The following is a 21174-nucleotide window of genomic DNA, read 5'->3' as shown; positions in this document are numbered from 1 at the left end:
ATGGCATAGTGGAAATGTCACTGAACCAGTAATCCAGAGGCCCTGGCTAATGCTCTGGAGACATAAGTTCAAATCCTACCACAGCAGCTGATGGATTTAAATTCCGTTAGTTAATAAATTCAGTGAATAATAAAAATCTGGAATTCAAAGGAAATCATTGTCAATTATTGTAAATGCTGATCACCAATGCCCTTTAGGGAGGGAGGGAAATCTGCTGTCCTTACCCAGTCTGGCCTACATGTAACTCCAGACTCCCCCAGCAATGTGGTTGACTCTTGATTGTCCTCTGCAATGGCCTGGCAAACCACTCAGATGTACTAAACTGCCATCACTGTGGGTGTACCCACTTTAAGTAGACTGCAGTAGTTCAAGGAGGTGGCTCACTACCACTTCTCAAGGGCAATTAGGGGTGGGCAACAAATGTTGGCCTTGCCAACAATGCCCACATCCCACGAAAAAAGATAACTAGTCTTTTATGTGATATTTTGTCAATGGCTTTCTTAAAATCCACCTAGACAACATCTTCTGCATTGCCTTCATCAACCTTCCTGTTTCTTCATCAAAAAATTTAATCTGATTAGTAAAACACAATCTGCCTTTTACAAATCTGTGCTGGCTCTCTATAATTAACTGAAACTTCCTCAAGTGGGCTTGTTAATTTAGAAGTTCTACTTTAGACTGTTCCTTGCTCTTCTCCATTGCAAATCTAAGCCCTATGATATAATGCTCAATCTTACCCAAATGCTCTCCCACAGACACTTAGTCCACTTGTCCCACCCCATTCCCCAGCACCAGGTCCAGCAATATCTCCTTCCTAATTGGAGTGAGAACATACTGTTCATGGAAGTTCTCCTGAATACATTTCAGAAATTCCTCCGCCTCTCCCTTCCCTTTACTCGAACATGATCACAATCAATATTTGGATAAGTAAAGTCCCACAATACCACTACTCAGTAGTTCTTGCACACCCCTGATTTCCATGTAGATTCGCTGCTCTCTCTCTTGTTCTCACTATTTGGAAGCATGTAGAATAGGCCCAATAGTGTGATCATATAATTTTTTGCTTCTCAATTCTAACCAAATGGATTCAAGGACTTTCTCTCTATCCAACAGCACAATGTTTTCCCTAATTAGTAGTTCTGGCCCACTTCCCCTTTATCCTTCTCTATATTTTCTGAACACTTTGTATCCGTCAATATTAAGCAACCAGTCTTCACCATTTTTAAGCTTCATTTCCATTACTGCCACCTCATCATACCCCACATGGTTATTTGCGCTTATAGCTCACCAAACTGATTCACTATACTCTGTGTATTTGCACACATGCATTCTAAACTTGTCCTTGTATGTTTTATATCTCTCTTAGTCTGTTCTCACCTAATGTGGTATTACTTTCTTGTCTAGTGCTAACACCCTTACTTCTTTATGCATCTTATTTCTCTTTTCTACTTCTAGGTGCTGGTTCCCACTCTCCTGCCAATTTAGTTTAAACCCTCTCCAGCTATACTAGTGAACCACTCCACAAGGACATTGGTCCCAGTCCTCTTGAGGTGCTTCCTGCCCCAGAATGCCCCAAGAATTTGAAGTCCTCTCTCTAACATCATGTCACACATCCTCTGAATAGTGACCAAGTTGTAATTCTTCCTGGTCATCTATTACACCCTGGAATGCAATTGCTGCATTGCTGAGATGCTAATCTAGCGGAGTTCCATAAGTTTTTGGGATAGTATCAGAGTTAGCCAATGAATACATGCTTGGATACCAACCTGTTTGATAGTAAATGGATTTTTCCGGGTTGCTTAAAATGATCCACTGGCATAAACATTGATTGAACTTATGATCGCTGCCGCAAGTAGAACTGTTCAAGTAGGTGATCTCAGTCACAGATCTTCATGTAGTAGGGCATAAAGCTTTCCTCGTACTTCTTTCCTCCAGCTTGCATCACAGCATAAGAGATAGGAGCAGAGGCAGGCCATATGACCCAAGGCGGCTGATTTGCCATTTCTTAAGCTTGTGGTTGCACTTCAATATCAACTCCACATTTGCTCCATATCCACATATCCCTGAATTCTTTCAGAGCTCAAAGATCTATTGGTCTCAGTCTTGAATATACTCATCGACTAAGCATCTACAGCCCCATGGGGAGAGAATTCCAAGGATTCACAACTTTCTGAAGGTAGACATCTCTCCTCATCTCAGTCCTAAACGACAACCCCTTATTATTTTTCTCCAACTGCATTTCCCCCTCCATAATGTGATAGCTGCTTCTCAAAACTTCTTACTGTGGGTGTGGAAAAAAACAATATCCTGTTGGTGTCAAAGTTCTACAAACAATCAGAAGCAAGTCTAGACCACTTGGATGAAAAGCCAAAAAAAATTCAAGAACTCTTTCCGATCTCCAGTGATCAGTTTTCGCAGTTTTTGCATTCTTCCGGTTCAAAACTTCTTCACTTCTGCTAGTCCCTGCCTTGCCAGGATTCTCACATCATGCTTTATCACACCTTCTGCATTGCAGGTGCAACTTCCAAAGCCACTGGCCCTGATTTTAACTTCTGTAAATTAGTTCTTTGGAGACTTGGTGGGCAGATTGTGAGGTGGCTCCAGGCATGGGTTGGAACTGGGTTATATCAATTCCAGGGGCAAATGATATTGGTTAGACACCAGGAAATTGGGTTGTGCATATCTTGCACCGTAAGAATGTTTATAAAAGTGAAATGTTTTGCAGCTGTTGCCTTTAAGAGAGTTACAAAATCCAAATAACACTTAACTTGTCTTTAGCGAGGATGGTAAGGGAGTATCAAGGCAAAGCTGCCTGTCGGTTTCATGTGATATGGTTAATTTCTTTCACAGTCTCTTTAGACAAGTGTCTTGAAGACACCAAGCAGTAGGGATGATGAATGACTAACTGCCTCTCTTGAAAATACCTAAATGTAACAATTCCTGGAAAGAGTCTGGCTTAAATCAAACAACCTCACAAATCAGTCTGTGAAATTGTTAGATAAGACTTAACTACATAGACTTTAAGTCAGTGTGTTAGTCATAAAGAAGAGCTACAGTGTCACAACAAAATCATGTGTGGATTGTGATATTTAAAGAGATTCACCGATTTTCAATTTCGGGGTTATTTTCTTTCAGCGAAACTGTGCTAAATGTGACTAATTTGTAATCCTTTGACCTTCAGCAAACTTCATAGACAAGAGGGAGAGATAAAAGGCAGGATTTTTCCTTTGGCGGGCAGGCTGGGCGGGAGCGGGCGGGCCATTCTGAAATTCTTAAACTTTTGTGTGTTTAACTTATCTTACCTGTTTAAGGTTAGGATTAATAAAATGAATTGTAAGTAATTTACCCAATTTTCAAAAAAGGTAATGACTGAATGTCTAATTTGAATAAGCTAAAACCAGATCTAAAGCAGGAACTTATGATCATTGTGCAAAAATAAGGTTAACACATATCTGAAGAGACAAGTCCTGATTCCTGGGCGATTCCCCAGACAATGAGTTCCGTATCTCAGTGGTTCTCAATCTGGGCTCTGTGAAGCGTGAGGGTCCACAGATACTTTCCAGGGGGTCTGCGAAATGATGTGAAAATGCGAGCTGGGGGGGGGTTTGACTGGAGTATGTCTGCCACATGTGCAGCACAGAGCTGGTTGCTTGTCTTACTGAAGATGGAGAGCAGCGTGTAAGTAAACCTGTTTTCTTAAAAGCATTATTGAAACACTCTTTGCATGCAGCAATTTCATCAGTGTTATGTAGCATTATAATTTAGCTGGGGGCGGGGTCCATGATTGCTAATCCATCTGAAAAGGGGTCCTTCAATTGAAAAAATCTAAGAACCACTGCTCTCTCATTCCTGCCACTGGAGGGGGTGGGGGATTGGGCAGGAGGAAATGGGACTTTTTCATAGTGGGGCAGGGAAGACAGATTAGGATACTGGTTATCTCAATCATTGTCATAGAATTCCTTACTTTTTGTCACACAGGGATGCAGAGAGATGAAGCTGCTACCCATCTTGGAGGTTGCAAAGACACTGATAATTGCCACAAGTCTGATCCATGGTTCTGATGTGATTGTGAAGCTCTTTCATGTTTTCTTCAGAGGGCACAGATCTAAAGTGATTTGCAGAAGAAGCAAATGCGATGTGAGAGAAAGCTCTCACAGTTGCACTGCCTGGAAGTGTGGTGGAGGCAGGTTGAATCGAGGCATTCAAGCGGGCATTAAATAATTATTTGAATAGAAACATTGTGCAGGGTTATGGGGAAAAGGCAAGAGAATGATACAAAATCATAACGCTCATTCGGAGAGCTGGTGCAGGCATGATGGGCCAAGTGGCCTCCTTCTGCACCATAACAATTCTGTGATTCATCTCCCCACACTGCCCATTCTGTCTCATCACCTTACTAATACTTCCTGATTTACTTACTTCTCTCTCCAGCCAACTTTGCGATGTTCTGCACTACTGTTTACCTAAATTTTCAACAAAACAAGCTGTTGCTAGTTGAAAAGAACAAAGAGGCTGAAAATAATGTTTACTTACACGAGCCCGCTCAAGAGAGTCAATTATTTTATTATGTGTTTCTACAAGTTAACACAGTTTAACTATTCTGATGGTTTAACAGGCAGTGAAGTTGATCCTAGCCATAAATCTTGGTACTTTTGTCTGGAGCTGGTGTCAGGTTAAAAGTGATAACGGTATGAAAAAATAATGAATCAGAAGGAAATGTAAAAACAGGAAAAGATAATATTAAGCTCAAAAGAACCAGGGGAAAAAATGGTAAAAAAAAACAAAAACAGAAGCAGCTACAATAAAGTTTCACCAGCAGTTAGAATAGAACCCTTTTTTTTTTAAAGAAAATACATTTTAAAGGGAAAATCAGTTGAAATCTTCAGGAAGATATTTCCACTAGCAGGGGAGACTGAAACTATGGAGCATTAATATAAGATAGCTAAACCTGATAGGGAACTCAGGAGAAACGCCTTTACCCAGAGAGTGCTAAAAATGTGAAACTTACCACCACAAGGAGTAGTTGAGGTGAATAGAATGGATGCATTTAAGAGGAAACTGGATAAGTACATCAGGGGGAAAGGGATAGGAAGTTATGCTGATAGAGTTAGTTAAGCTGGGTAGGAGAAGACTCATGTGAGGCATGAACACTGACATAAACCAGCTGGTCCAAAAGGTGCTATAAATTCTATGTTCAAAAGAGCTCAATAAAAATGACTTAATTTGTTTGATTGCACTGCCAGGTGTGCTGGTTGGGTTGCTATTGTGACACTCAGACTGTAACTATACATCAATAGCACCCAGGAAATAAAACCACTCATCAAAAAGGCCTACTTAAAAGAAAGTGAGGAAAAATAACTTACCTTCTGCCTTGATGTCATCAATCAGGGGGCAGGAGGTTCTCATGGTGACTGTGCTTGGCTCGGAGCGTCTCCCTCTACTGTCCAAAGCATACAGCGTAAACCTGAAACAATTGGGGAGCACATGGCAGGTAAGAGTCTAGGAAGGTCTATACAAAGACTGCAAAGGTGAGACATGCATGCATGCATTATAATACTGAACGTAACTGTATGACCATTAAATTCTACTAAATACTATTATGTGTACTATGGTCTCTATGGGACTGTAATTTTGCTTTCCAGCTCCTTAATAATTATCTTTAAAATAAGCTCCTGTGAATTGAACCACAACATTGTTACCTAGTGAGGATATCACTGAAACCTCACAATTTCAGTCCTGCTGTCATTCCTGACCATTATTCATATTATTCTTGCTGAGACATTAGAAATTAGGCTCTTCTAGGTTGCACAAAAAAATTCAACTGCGCTTAGATCAGATGACATTTCCTTGAGCATCATGTCCATTGCTCTTGACATCATCTATTAAATTACAATGTTATTACTTTAAGCAACTATAAATATATAGACTTGGAGCCTGCCTTCTAGTCCTGCCACATTGTAAAATCACAGCATGTGCTATGCTTTAGTTATCCTTGAATAACCAAGGGTGCTAGCTGGATAGCCTTGCTGCGCTAAATAAGAAGCTACTAATTCTCCTTTTCCAAACAAGGTGAAAATTGAGAGGACAATATGTTGTTTCCTCACAACATTTAAGAAGTATTTAGATGAGCACTTGAAATGCCATAGCATACAGGGCCATGTGCTGGAAAATGGGATTAGAATAGTTAGGTGCTTGATGGCTGGCATGGACATGATGGGCCAAAGGGCCTGTTTCTGTGCTGTATAACTCTATGACTCTAATAAGCAATCATACAATAAGGGGCAATGGTTAGAAGATAACTTATGTTATTGCTTGATCAGGTAGTTACATGAATAACAAATCTTATGTAAAGAATGCATTTTAGTCAGCTTGTTTGTAGCCACATATTGCAAGCCTTGTGTTTTGGTGTGGCTCAAAATTTCAAGGAGAATGAAAGTGCATGATTTGGGCAAGCTTGCAAATTAGCCACTGGCATTTCAGAACAAGAGAATGAAGAATGAAGATGGTAGGAACAGCTTGGTACGTTAGCATAAGGAACTCTAAATGGGAAGCAAACAAATCTCTTACAACTTGACATGGATATATATCTAGCCTGTACTGATGTTCCCCAGAGCAGAAAAAAACACCTTCTTGCTTTGCAAAATGGAACATGGCTCCTCTGAACTTATTAAAAATTAAGCTAGTGTAAGAAAAATGACATGAAAAGACAGTGCTCCAAAATGCTCAAAGATGATCATTTTTTGCTTTTGAAGATGTAAATAATCGTAGGTAAATAGGCATTGCCTATACCTGAAAAAGAAACAAAAATATACATATCTGAAGAACATCTCATTCTTATCATAATATTGCTAGTGGCTATGCCCAGCACTGATTTGAGTATACAGGGAAGAGATTTAAAGGTGACCCAACCAGCTGAAATGGGGCTCGCTCACATCAAGATCACAGGAAAGAAACTGTTGCCCTGCTACCGCTGTTGCTGTGGCCCCGGCCAGTTTTGCCAAGGTCCTTGGAATAGGTGACCCTGGGGTAAACCACTTTAAGCCAGTGTACTGCTAAGCTCCCCTGCTCATCTTCTGCATGTAGCCTGAAATCCCAAAATTAATGAAGCATGGTCCGTTTTTAGAGCCTGTCATAAGTACTGGATGGCTGACAGGCTCATTTTGGAGGAAACATTTACAACATGTTGCAAAATATTATCTTTAAAAAATGGCATTGTTTTCAAATCATTAAGAGAAAACAGACTCACACAAGCTGTCATAGCTCGAGGAAAGGCATATTTCGGATTTTAAATTTGGAGAAATAAACAACTCACTTCGCTCACTTTTCCAGAAGTATTTCACCCACAGGAATTCGGGGTCTATCCCAGCAGGCAATGGGTACTAGGCAGGGTACACCCAGGGTGGGACACCAGTCCATTGTGATGGACACACACACACACACAACTTACTGTAGCTAATCCACCTAACCAGCACATCTTTGGGCAGTGGGAGGAAGCCAGAGCATCCGGTGCAGACACAGGAAGAACGTGCCACAAGAGTGTGGAGTGCTGGAGGTCACAATCGAACCCGGGTCCCTGGAGCTGCGAGGCAGCAGTGCTAATGACTGTGCCCCAGCAATAAGCCAATTCGCTTTTTTTAAAAAAGAAATTGAAAGGAAAATCCAACAAATGCTATTCAAAATATTGACACCTTGTACAACCTAAGTCTAGTTGTTGCATATCTCATTGCTACAAAGGCAAAATTCAGAAGAAAATATGCGGTATTTCAGACATTAGGACTTCATGTGCAATATAACCGTGCACTTATTCCAGTTTTCTTACCAGTCCCTATCCACTCCATAAGGCAGTGAGCAAAGTGGTGGCGTGTTTTTGTGTGTGCCACCACCGATACTCTGATATTTTACCAGACAGCCTGTTTGTTCTGGGCTGCCGTTTACAATGCATGTCAGCAGTTGTTTGACCAATCTTGCCCTCACCTAAGATCCATGCATGTAGACTTTCAACAGGAGTGTCTGGGCACTGTATAGGTGTTGGAGCTTTGGCTGCTTGGTTTCCCAATGGGGGAATTATACTATATAACACCCGATATTATAGTGGTGCTGTTTTTAAGGTCAAATAATTCAATTGCTGTAATAGCAGAGGTCAATTACAGATTAACAGTAGTGTTTGATAGAAGGTTTCAGCTCATTATTTATCTGTAAATTTTCAGCTCCTGGCCAATCTGTAAACTTCTCAATTAATGGTAAATTCCCTGCTATTCACCTTGGGTGAAAATGATATCCTTTTGATTTTCTTTTAGTAGTTTTGGCACTCTGAAGCATGGGGAATATATTTCCAACATCACCATCTGGGAAAATGGATTAGCTGTCCATGAAATAAACCATCCAATTTTCATTCCCTTGAGGATCTGCTGGAAGATAAATTCAACCCAACATGCTTTTGTCCATAATCCCATAACTTTTGTCCGGATTTTTATGGAGTCACAGAGACTCCGCAACTGATCCAAAGTGGTGCCAGGACCCCAGATCTGGAAGACCAGCCCCCATTTCCAACAGATCCTATTTTCGATGGGAGGGGGGTGGGGGGGGAAGGGATGTCATTCACACATGGGGGAAAGCCAGACCCAGCAGGACTATTTGAACTCAATACTGAGTTCAAACAGATCTCATTCTGGCTGGAGCAGGGTCTATTTCCCACAATATGTGATTTACTGTTTTTAAGAGTAGATGTGAAAGGCGGATAAGGTCTGTGAAGTTGCCAAGTTGTCAAGTTATTTAAACACCCTTCCCTTTAAATTTAAAAAAACAACCTGTCGTGTCTGGGAGTTGAATAAAAAATCAGTGCTCACAGTTTCAATAGCTGTTTGCTGACATAACCCTGATGGTTATCAATTTAGTATTGTCACTGCTTGACTGCTTCCACAATCTATCATTATTATAACAGGGGTTGTAAGTTCAGGGTTTGACTGCTTCAGAAAGTACATAAGGGATTAGTTGTCTTTGATGCGGGGCTATGAATACAAATGTTTCTTTTTATAAGAGATTACATCCTTGAAGAGATTTAAAATATATTGAATGGGCTTTTATCATTGAGAATGTTTTATTATATAGTGAAGTCTGTACAAATACATAGAACTTTACTTTATATCATCTCACTTGGCTCCTGAAATCTGCCCAAGTTAGATACAGGGTGAGGTGACGTGGAGGGTGTTATGATCCTTGGCCAGACCCTGGGCCATCTGAGGAGATCTGATTAGGGACCAACAGCATTTTGTTTAAAGTAGATAAAGTTTGAGATTAAAGATGCTTACTAAGTGAATAAAGCCATGAGATTCCACAGTTTTGAACAAATCAAAATAAACTTTACAAGGTCAGAAGGATAAAACAATTTACAATTTCTATCTTACACCCCAACATTCAAGGTAAGTATAAGGTACATGTGAATTAACAGCCAAACTGTGGTCGGACACACCACACTACACAATAGATGACAAATGCAACAAAAACAGATTCCACGGATTTCTCCACAACCTACCAAGACGTTTGACACATTGTGAGCAATACAAACCTCACTGGCACTTCGTTTTTCTCATGAGGGTTTCAAATCTTCACATTTGAAGATCTTGCCTTGGAATTCTCTCCAAAACTAGCTCCCATCGGATGGCTTCGACAATGACCCACCTCGCAGGGTTTCAATTTCACTTTCCGGGATTCCTTTCCCCTGGATCTCTGAGTACGCTCAAGCTTCACTTTCCAAGTACAATTTCAGATCTTCAGCTGTACCAAGAAGAACACAACTGCTCCAAAGGGGCATCTTTGCTCCAACAACCCACAGTGCAGAATCACCGACCTTCAGCATCCTTCTCGGATCTTCAGGGCTTGTCTCATGCCCACTTCACTTAAAGTTTGCTCCCTGCAGCTCTTTCTTTAATTCGGAGTCCATTTCTCTGCTCCTTCCTTTTAACTTAACTTAATGGGACCTCTTTCCACTTCCTGTCTTTGTCCCTTACTTGGGACATCCTGTTGGGACCTGACCCTGTCCCCCTCCCTGCTTTGGACCTCTCCCAGTCCTCCTCTCATGTCCTTCTCCCTGAGACACTCACTCCACAATGGCACTCCATTCCGGGTCATCTTTTCCCCAAGGCAGGTGTGATGAGCCGGGAAATTTCCTGACGCTGCGCATCCGCCTCGGGAGTGAAACGCCAGGCATTTGTGTTTGCAGGTGCTCCATATGTTAAGTATGCTAAGCAAGTACAATTGGCTAAGAGGTGCTTCCTGTGGTTGATCAACTTCAGAACACTGCTGAATGATGGTAAACTGAGACACATCACTTCCATCTGAGAAAACAATGGCTGAATTTTCTGATGGTGGGAGGACTGGTAAAATGGTGAGGGAAGGCATCAGAAAAGGACCCAGTGGTGGAAAACTTGGCAGCTCTGCCACGCGTCATTAAGTGGCAAATTAGGTTCCAATTCCTACCTCGGCAAGCATTTTGCTCGTGTCGGGGGAGCCACAGTTGCATTGGGAGATGGCCAGGTAAACCCTGGCAACTTCCTAGTAATCTGGCAAGGGCTGAGGCCTCCTTGATAGGCACACTGAGGGCCTCCCTAGCAGTAATAGCTGCCTTTGTGCCAGTAGTGGTGCCAGGGCTCCAAGAACCCCACTCCTCACATCTCCCAATTGCCATGGACTGGACCTGTTTTTCCCCAGCCTAACTCAACTGTCTTCTTGGGTGCTTCGCCACTAAGGCACCCATTTCCTGGTGTTGCAATCTCAGCAATGGCCATTACTAGCAGTGGTGCTGCTGAGGCTGCTGGCTCTCTGGCTGGCAGCTCTTGGAGCCAGGCCACCGACCTTAATTGGATGGAAGCCCTCCAATAATATGCCACCATGGGTCCTGCTGCCCACTGAAGTGGGATCGCACCTTGCTTTCAGACCTGGTAGCAGGACTTCCAGGTCAGTGGCAAAATTCACCAATTTATCTCCTTTCTTCAAAGTTGTTGGAAGGCTCTGGTATAAAAGGGGAGGTGAGACTGATAAAGTCACAATGAAAAAGAAAATTTGCAAGGTCTCTTTTTTATTACAGAGACAATTGGCTACCATACGCACAACACAGCCCTCCATTTGGTGCCATTTTTATACCAAGGAGTTGCAAGATTCTACAGATCTAGCAGAGCGGAAGGGTATCATTTATCATAGGAATAAAAAGAACTAATGATTTCCAGGATTTAAGAGCTAAATTGGATTTACGAATTAGAATTAATAACTAGCCAAAGTCAAAATATAACTTTCTGAGAAGTTTTCTCAACACCTATTCAGTCTGAGATCTCAAGGCCTGGAATTAACTTAAACAAAAAAAAACAGGAGGCCTCTGAGAGGAATTGAAGGGCATCAAAGATGACAGTCGCCTTTTGGTTCATACAGAGCGTCCGTACAACCTCTTTGCAACAACTCTGCTCAATAAGTTGGGAAACTACTTTGGAAGAGGTATTAACCTTGTCAATATTCTCACTGTAAAGATGAGAATATTGGTTGTGGGTTCAGCTGTCACTCCAATTGTAGAACTAACGGAGGGATAAGTTACCTGAGGTACTATCTTGCAATGAGATGTTAAGACATCTGCACTTAAAAGTTAACATAAAAGATACAATGGCACCATGCAAGGAAAAGAAGAGAGGCTGCACCCCAACCCCCACCCCATCCACCATCACCAGTGCCCTGGCTAACAGCTTTCCTTCAACCAATACCGTTAAAGCAGGTTGGGTAGAATTTTGCCCTTGGTAGCAGGCTTGGCAGGGGCGGTCGGTGATCGGACCCGGAAGGCAATTTCATGCTGGCGGGCCAATTAAGGCCCAACCAGTGTGAAGCGCGAGCGATAGCGCCCAGTGCTGCCTGTGCGGGCAGGGGGAGGAGTGCGAGCCGGGCGAGAGCGACCATTATGCATGCGTGTGACTCTACGCTACATATTCTCCCTAAGGCAGAGAATTGCCTCAGGGAGATGAAGATATATTTAAAAAATTCTTTAAATAAAAATGTAATGAAACATGTCCCCTTCATGTCACTCTGTTACATGAACAGGACATGTTATTAATGAAAAATTAAAGATTTTATTTTACTTTTATTTGCTTTTAGAAACCTCATCCCGCCCGACCTGTTTTTTGTCTCCCTCCCTTTTTAAATAAGGGTGTTACATTGGCCATACTCCAATCCTCTGGGACTTTTCCAGAATCTAAGGATTCTAAGGACTTCTAAGGATACTACCAGTGCATCCACTATCTCTGTAGCTACTTCCTTTAATATCCTAGGATGCAACCCATCAGGTCCAGGGGACTTGTCGAGCTTTAGCCCCATTAGTTTCCCTAATACTTTTTCTCAAGTGAGAATTATCATATTTATTTCCTCCCCGACTTTTCCCCCTTCATTACTTAGTATTTTTGGAATGCTGTTAGTACCTTCTACTGTGAGGACTGAAGCAAAGTATTTATTCAGCTCATCTGTCATTTTATGGTTCCCCATTTTTATTTCTCTAGCCTCAATCTCTGAGGGGCCTACGTTCACTTTGGCCTCTTTCTTCCTTTTTATATATTTAAAGAAGCTTTTAATGTCCGTTTTTATATTACTTGCTAGTTTACCCTCAAAGTTTATTTCTCCCTTTTTATTACTTTTTTTTTGGTCATCTTTTGTTGATTTTTAAAAGTTTCCCAATCCTCTGGCTTACCACTAATCTTTGCCACTTTGTATGTTTTTTCTTTCAATTTGATATTGTCCTTAGCTTCCTTGGTCAACCCTGGTTGGTTTATCCCCTTCCTACAATCCTTCTTCCTCACTGGGATATATCTTTATTGAGAGTCATGAACTATCTTCTTAAATGTCTGCCATTGTTCATCAACCATCTTTTCTGCTAAACTACTTTCCCATTCCACTCCAGCCAACTTTGCCCTTATTCCATTGTGATTACCCTTATTTAAATTTGGCACAGTTGTTTCCAAGCCAAGTTTCTCACTCTCAAACTGAATGCTAAATTCCACCATATTATGGTCACTGTTTCCGAGGGGGTTCTTTACTCTGAAATCATTTATTAAACCTGCCTCATTACACATTACTAGATCCAAAATAGCCTAATCCCTGGTTGGATCCACAGCATATTGTTCTAAAAAAACTGTCCTGAATACACTTTATGAATTCTTGCTCATGTCTATCTCTGCCAATTTGATTTTCCTAACCTACATGAAGGTTAAAGTCACCCATGATTAATGTACTGCCTTTTTTACATGCCCTCACTATTTCCTGATTTATTATCTGTCCTACAGTATAGCTACTGTCAGGGTGCCTATAGGCTATTCCCACCAGTGTCTTCTTCCCCTTGTTATTTCTTACCTCCACCCATGTGGATTCAACATCTTCCAATCCAAGATCCTTTCTTGGTATCATACATATTCCATCCCATACTAACAAAGCTACCCCACTACCCCTTCCTTTCTGCCTGTCCTTTCGAAGAGTCACATACCCTGAATATTTATTTCCCAGCTTTGGTCTCCTTGTAACCATGTCTCAGTAATGGCTAAAAGATCATACCCATTAATCTCTATTTGTGCCATTAGTTCATTTATTTTGTTCTGAATGCTACGTGCATTTAAGTAAAGGGCCATTAATTTTGTCTTTTTACCATTTCCCCCCCCCCCACTTTTACCCTATTTGCTGCATTTTTTTTTATGCTTGTACACTCTGTCCTTTCCTGTCACACTCTGGGTTCATTACCTAAATAGTTGTCCTGCAAAGCTGCCATATCATTTTGCTTTATAAACCTACACATCCCCTCTCCAGAGCTCTCCCCCCTCTATTTACTTTAAAGCCCTCTCTGCAGCCCTAGTTATTTGGTTCACCAAGACACTGGTCCCAGCACGGTTCAAGTGAAGCCCGTCTCACCGGAACAGCTCCCTTCTACCCTAGTACTGGTGCCACCATGGTATTGTCGCACCAAAGCCCTGTACAACTGTAGTAAAACTTCTTTATTCTTGTACTTCAATCCCCTTGCAAAGAAGGTAACAAGCCATTTGCCTTCCTAATTGCTTGCTGTACCTGCATGCGAACTTTAGGTGCTCCTTGCACAAGGGCACCCAAATCCCTTTGAACATCGATTCTTACAAGTTTCATGTCTTTTAAAAAATATTCCACTTTTCTATTCTAATGACCAAAGTGAGTAACCTCACACTTCGCACATAATAGTCCATTCTACTACCTTGTTGCCCATTCACTTAGACTGTCTCTTTGAAGCCTCATTGTGTCCTCGCCACAGCTTGCATTCCACCTAATTTTGCCTTGTCAACAAACTTTGATACCTCACTCTCTGTCTCTTCATCTAAGTCAATAAAATTTAGATTGTAAATAGTTGAGACCCCCCAGCATTCGTCCTTGTGGCACTCCATGCAATTCAAAACATTGGCCTGTGACACAAACTTTGAATAAGAATGATAGAAAAATAAAAACTTGAACATGAGAAGAAGCAGTGGAGGAAGACAATCATAAAAATCTCTTTCGCAGTCTGCTATCGGAAAATCATCACTAAGGGCTGGATTTTATAGAGGTGAGGGACTGCTCAGCCCCCGGAGGGAAAGTTGGCCAGCAACCAATTCGCCAGAAAGAAACCTGCCCCGCAGACATTACACAGCGCTGGTGGGCTGAATTAGGTGAGAGTGAGACTTCCGCCCCTCAGTGGGAGGAAGTCCAGCTTGTTATAGGGTTGATCTTCCAGACAGCTTTTCTTAGTGGACACACTGAACTTTATTTTAATGACAGCAGCAGCAGCTATACGTGTGCATCAAACTCCATAGCTAAAGAAGAACTCTCTCCTAGAGGTTCCCTGAGCTGCTAACACATTGGTTTACACAGGTCATGTGATCTCACAACACAGGATTCTTCTTTAAGCTACAGTCCTACGTTTAGCAGAACTATAATTATTACAATCCCCCCCCCCGCCCCATCTTTAACTTTTCTGTACATTTTGTATTTATAAGGATATTTATCTCATGACATTACAATATTTACACAGGTCATGAAATTACAAGTTCAGTCTTTCAGGCGGTTTCCTGATCCGTGTGGAACTTCACAGCTCCACGACTTTAGATTCTTTTGTGGAAAACACATTCTCTAGAACTGCATTAACATCAGGTACCTCATTAGGCACATGCAGTTCAGCATTTTCCATTTTGACACAGACATCAGACATGTCTGTCCTTGGTTGAGCAACTTCAACAGGAACCACAGGTTCAGCAATGGTTACAGGTGGAACATCATTTTGTTGGGGTATCTCCCTTTTTTTTTAATGATTCACATATTTACAGGTGAGTCGGCCCTCCACTTCCATGTGGTATGACAATGGTCTAATCACAGAGCTTACTTTACCAGGTAACCACTTTGGTCCTCCACCGAAATTCTTTACATATACTGCTTCTCCAAAAGTAAATTGACACCCACAACTATGTAACTCATGAGTCCGCTTTTGGTTCCCTTGACTTTTCTGCACCTTCCCCTCCAAATTGGCAAGTATTAGCCTTAATCTTGTCCGAAAACGGTGCCTCATCAGTAATTTTGCAGGTGTTGCTTCAGTAATAATATGGGGAGTTGTTCTGTAATGAAATAGGAAACGAGCAACTCTAGTTTCCAACAATTCACCTGTTAACTTTTTTATTTCCACCTTAAAAGTTTGTACTGCCCTTTCCACAAGTCCGTTAGATGACGGATGGTATGGTGCAGTCTTCACGTGGTTGATACCACTGATCTTGACAAAGCATTGAAACTCAGCACACATAAACACAGTACCATTATCTGAGGTGATTAGTTCTGGCAATCCATGGATGGCAAAGCTCTGACGTACTTTTTCTCTAGTAGCACCTGACGTTGGCGACTTTACCTCATAAACATCTAACCATTTTGAATGAGCATCTATAATTAGTAGAGACATAGTTCCAAGGAAAGGACTGACATAATCTATGTGCAATCTCAGCCAGGTCTACCAGGCCACTGCCATTGGGTGTAATGGGTCTGCCCCCAGCAACTTTTGCAGCTGTTGATATTGCATACAGTGTTTTACCACACTTTCAATATTGCCATCCATCCCCAGCCGCCAAAGATAACTTCACGCTATCAGGTTCATGAGTGAGATTCCTGGATGAACACTAAGAGTGGTTCCCTTCCTTGTGAAGAAACTACTACTCGTGCACCCCATTATAGAATACCATCTTGGCCGCCCGTCTCGTACATCAGTTGTAAAATGGCTTCAATTCATCAGAGCTGGTTCCTGGAACCAACCATGTAACACTTGGTCTCTCACTCGAGACAGGACAGGATCACAATTCATTCAGTTTCTTTTCTGCCTGGAATTTCCTACAGGAATATAGGAAATTCATCACTAATATGAGTTCTTTGCGTATTGGGACGTGGTCATTGTTCTCTTGCAAAGGAAGGTGAATTAGGGCATTGCCATTTACTATATGAACTCCTGGTCTATGTACAAAGTGTATTCATATGCTGCCAAAATTAGGGCCCATCTTTGTATTTGTGTTAAAGCTATGGCTGGTATAGCCTTTTCCTCACTAAATCCAAAAGTAGTTTGTGGTCTGATACATTCATAAAATGTCACCCATGCATGTATTGTTGGAATTTCTTTACACCAAAAATAAATGGCAGACCTTCCTTTTTCAGCTGTGGTAAGTGTCCTGGATACATAGCCTATCGCCTTATCTGTGCCATAGCCCATTTTGTGAGATCGTACCACTCCCACTCCATAGGGGGATGCATCGCAGATTAGCACCTTTGTCAGATATTTAAATAAAGATGCTCAACAATTAAATTTGGAACAAACATCTGCCAATTTGAAAATACACACAGGTGAAGAAATCAAGGTAAAAGATATCTACCAGAGCAATTGTTCATTACAGACACCAATTTGCAAAGCTACTATTCATGGTGGTAAAAGCTGAAGGACCAAGCCTTCTTGCGTGTGATTGGTTGAAAGAGATTAAATTAAATTGGTCCGAAGTCTTCCAGTTGCAAGCAGGGGGACTACCAGAGCTGATTAAAAAAAAAAACACCGTCTTCAAGGATGAACTGGGAAAAATCCAAAGCCTACAGGCCAAGATTTACGTGGACCCAGAAACAACCCCTCGCTTCTTGAAAGCAAGACTGGTACCATACACCCTGAGCGAGAAGGTTGACGCTGAATGAAACTGGCTAGAGAGGCTGAGTGTCAAAAAGGCGTTTCAGTTCTCAGAGTGGGCAGCGCCCATAGTCCCTGTCCTTAAATCAGACCAGACCGCCCGGATCTGTGGAGACAATAAACTAACGGTGAACAGAGCAGCCAAACTGGACAGGTACCCTATTCCCAAGACTGAAGATCTATATACCAAACTGGCTTTGTCTGGTCATAATGCACTAACAAACTTCCCCATGATAGACTTCAAGCTAACTGGCCTATAGTTTCCTGTTTTCTGCCTCTGCCCCTTCTTGAATAGAGGGGTTATATTTGCTACTTTCCAGTCTGATGGAACCTTTCCAGACTGTAGGGAACTTTGGAAAATTAGCACCAACACATCTACTACCTCATTAGCCATCTCTTTTAAGACCCTAGCATGAAGTCCATCTACACCCGGAGACTTGTCAACCCACAGTTCCATCAGTTTGCTCAGTACCACTTGCCTAGTGCTAGTAATTTCACCAAGTTCCCCTCTCCCTTCACCTCCTGATTTACTGCTATGACTGGATTTTTAAAAAAATCCTCTATAGTGAAGACAGAAGCAAAATATTTTTTCATTTCATCCACCATTTCCTTATTATCTACTATTAACTCTCCATTCTCACTCACTCGAGGACCAACACTCACTTTACCTACTCTCTTCCTGTTTAAATACCTGTAGAAACTCTTGCTATCCATTTTTAGCTAGCTTCCTCTCATACTCTAATTTCTTTCTCCTGATAAATCTTTTAGTCATTTTCTGCCATTCTTTATATTCAAACATTTAACCAGCTCGTTTTTAAATAGCACTTGATAAAGGAGCTAACATTCATACCTTTTTGTACAGGAAGACATTGAAATCAATGCTACAAAATTGAGGGAATCAGTGGCAAAACGATTCAGCACAGAAGCTGCAGACCACAGAGCTGGAAAGAAGTCTGAAGCTCCTGGGTCAATGTGACCTGCGATAGCAGCCCATAATATTGGTGGCCAATGGTTCTCATTAATGGACAAAGACATAAAAGTCAAAATACTTATGAGGATTTAGCAATCTTTTCCTCAGATGTGAGGGCAAACTTATTTGCATGGCTCACAATCGTGAAGTCTCATCGGAACCAGATTAGAAATGGTGTAAATACAAACTCTATTTCTAAGGTTTCCATGGTCAGTAATAATTAACATCTTGAATAAGAGGCCAAGACTGCCTAGTGCCATGTGTCAACCAAGCTAAGACTCTTGAGATAAGGTAAACCAAAGACAAATTATTTTATATTCTTGACATTGACTTCCCCAAATCATGAGTTAAAGCATCATGTAATCAGATATACAGAAGTTAGTCACTCACTGAGCAATATGGGAATCAAAAACGCGCTGATATAATCACACAGTATTGCATTACAGAAAAAAAGTGACAAATGATAGTCCTTCACATGAAGATAAAGGTGAGACTACTTTAATATTCTTTCCCCTTCAAATATCACTTTTGAGTCACCTATTCTTCACACAAGAACTGAATTACGATCCCTTCCTCCTCCATTCTATCAAGCAAATCAGTGCCTTATGCTCTTTCGTTATTCTTCAGCAGTTTGAATCCCAGCTAATCCCCTCACAATCTAAACTATGAATCAGGACTCTTTGTTCCTGCAGCACCAGGCACCACAATTTAACTACTCTCACTTGACAAAAAGCAGAACCACTTAAGCAACACACAAAATAACAAAGGAAACCCAATGACGCGTCTACCGATTAGCGATGCAGATAAGGCTGTACCAGCTTATCTCTCACATCTGACTTACAAACCCTTGATTATGATTTTATCTCTATGCAGTACACTTCCTCTTTAAACCATTGGAGAATAATTTGTATTATTCAGCTTGTAATATGCATGAAAAACAAAGTTGTTGGAACATGAATAGAGAAAATGAATTGGACAACAATGTTAGTTTGCCCGATGTGTAATATAGAATTCATAAGTTGACACAACAATCAAACATGACAGTTTTACTCATGAATTAGAAAAACTACATATCCCACTGTTTAGTGATTCATCTTATTAAACTAGAGCCAAAATTGCATAAGTTGATACTAAGTACTGAGCCTTGGTCCAAACATGGACAGAAGAACTGAACTCAAGCGAAGAGGTGAGAGTGACTGCCCTTGACATCAAGGTAGCATTTGACTGAGTGTGGCATCAAGGAGCCCTAGCAAAACTGAAGTAAATGGGAATAAAGGGAAAATCCTCCACTGGTTGGAAGATAGCTGTAGTCGTTGAAAGTCAATCATCTCGGTCCCAGGGCATCGCTGCAGGAGTTCTTCAGGGTACTGTCCTAGGCTCATCCATCTTCAGCTGGTTCATCAATGGTCTTTCCTCCATATTAAGATCAGAAGTGGGAGTGCTCGGTGATGATTACACAATCTTCAGCTGCATTTGTGACTCCTCAGATACTGCAGTCCTTATCCATATGCAGTAAGGCCTGGACAATATCCAGGCTTGGACTGACAAGTGGCAAGTAATGCTTGGGCCACTCAAGTGCCAGGGCAATGACCATCTCCAACAAAAGATAATCTAGCCATCCTTATTGATATTCGATGGCATCCCCGTTGCTAAATCCCCCACTAACAACATCCTGGGGGCTACCATTGACTAGAAACTGAACTGGACTAGTCATATAAATACTGTGACTACAAGAATAGGTAGGAGGCTGGGAATTCTGCAGCCAACAACTCACCTCCTGACTCTCCAAAGCTTGTCCACCATCTACAAAGCACAGGCAGAATTTTACTGCCCCATCCTGGAGGGGGCGGGGGTGACAAAATGTGGCGAGCCAACCAAAACTCCATTGACTTCAGTGAGACCATAAAATCCCACCAGCGTAAAATTCCACCCTACAAGCCAGGAGTGTGATGGAATACTCACCATTTGCCTGGATGAGTGCAGCTCCAACAATATTAAAGAAGGTTGACACCATCCAGACAAAGCAGCCCTCTTGGCTGGTACCTCATCCACCACCTTAAGCATTCACTCCCTCCACCACCGACGCACAGCAGCAGTAGTGTGTACCATCTACAAGATGCACTGCAGCAAATCACCAAGGCTCATCTGACAGCACCTTCCAAACCCAGGACCTCTACTCTCTAGAAGGACCAGGGAATACCACCACCTACCTGCAAGTTCACCTTCAAGTCACACACTGTCCCGATTTGGAACCATAAAGCCGTTCCTTCACTGTCGCTGGGTCAAAATCCTGGAACTCCCTTCCTTACAGCACTGTGTACCTACATCACATGGACTGCAGCGGTTCAAGAAGGTGGCTCAGCACCATCTTCTAAAGGGCAATTAGGGATGGAAAATAAATGCTGGCCTAGCCAGCAATGCGCACATTCTGTGAAGGAATTAAAAAGAATACCCACTACAGGCTGGCATGAGGCTTGACACGCCATAATCACACTGCTGATGTTATCTCTGCCTCTCAACCCGCCAACGGAAAATCAAAATTTAGCATCTTGCCTAATTAAGTCACCCTACACGGCATGTTTCTCACTCATGGGACAGGATTTTGCCCTTGGCAGAGGTGTTCGGCAGGGGCAGGCGGGGGCGGTTGGGAAGCCGGTTGCCTCCCGCGATCGGCTCCACATCGCAATTTCACGCCAGCAGGTCAATTAAGGCCTGCCCAGCAGGGAAGGTGAGTGGCAGCACTCAGTGCTGCCTGTGCAGGCGGGGGGGAGGAGGGTGAGTGGGCCAAGCGTGAACTTTGTGCATGTGCGCGAAGGAGCGCTTCAATCTCCCTGAGGCACAGAGCTGCCTCAGGTAGATGAAGCGCTGTTTAAAAAAAAATAAAGGAAATAAAATTGTCATGAAACATGTCACCTCTGTCACATGAGTTGGGACATGTTTTTAATTCAAAAATAAAATCTTTATTTGATGTTTATTTGCTTCAGGAAACCTC

At 42.0% G+C, this 21174-nt stretch overlaps 1 protein-coding gene across 3 annotated transcripts in view; it reads right to left on the bottom strand.

Moving 5' to 3' along the window:
* The window catches only part of LOC121280872 (astrotactin-2-like), a 1734361-nt gene that overhangs the window by 66359 nt on the left and 1646828 nt on the right, over nt 1-21174 (bottom strand). For all 3 annotated transcript variants that reach the window (XM_041193192.1, XM_041193193.1, XM_041193194.1), the window contains one exon: nt 5364-5464. In XM_041193192.1, the coding sequence (XP_041049126.1) occupies nt 5364-5464 (101 nt within the window). The remainder of the gene's footprint in view (nt 1-5363; nt 5465-21174) is intronic.

This window comes from Carcharodon carcharias, chromosome 8, assembly GCF_017639515.1.
Source record: "Carcharodon carcharias isolate sCarCar2 chromosome 8, sCarCar2.pri, whole genome shotgun sequence".
Classification (NCBI taxonomy): domain Eukaryota; kingdom Metazoa; phylum Chordata; class Chondrichthyes; order Lamniformes; family Lamnidae; genus Carcharodon; species Carcharodon carcharias.
The sequence above is the reverse complement of the archived record's forward strand: the minus strand, read 5'-3'. Positions and strand labels throughout refer to the sequence as shown.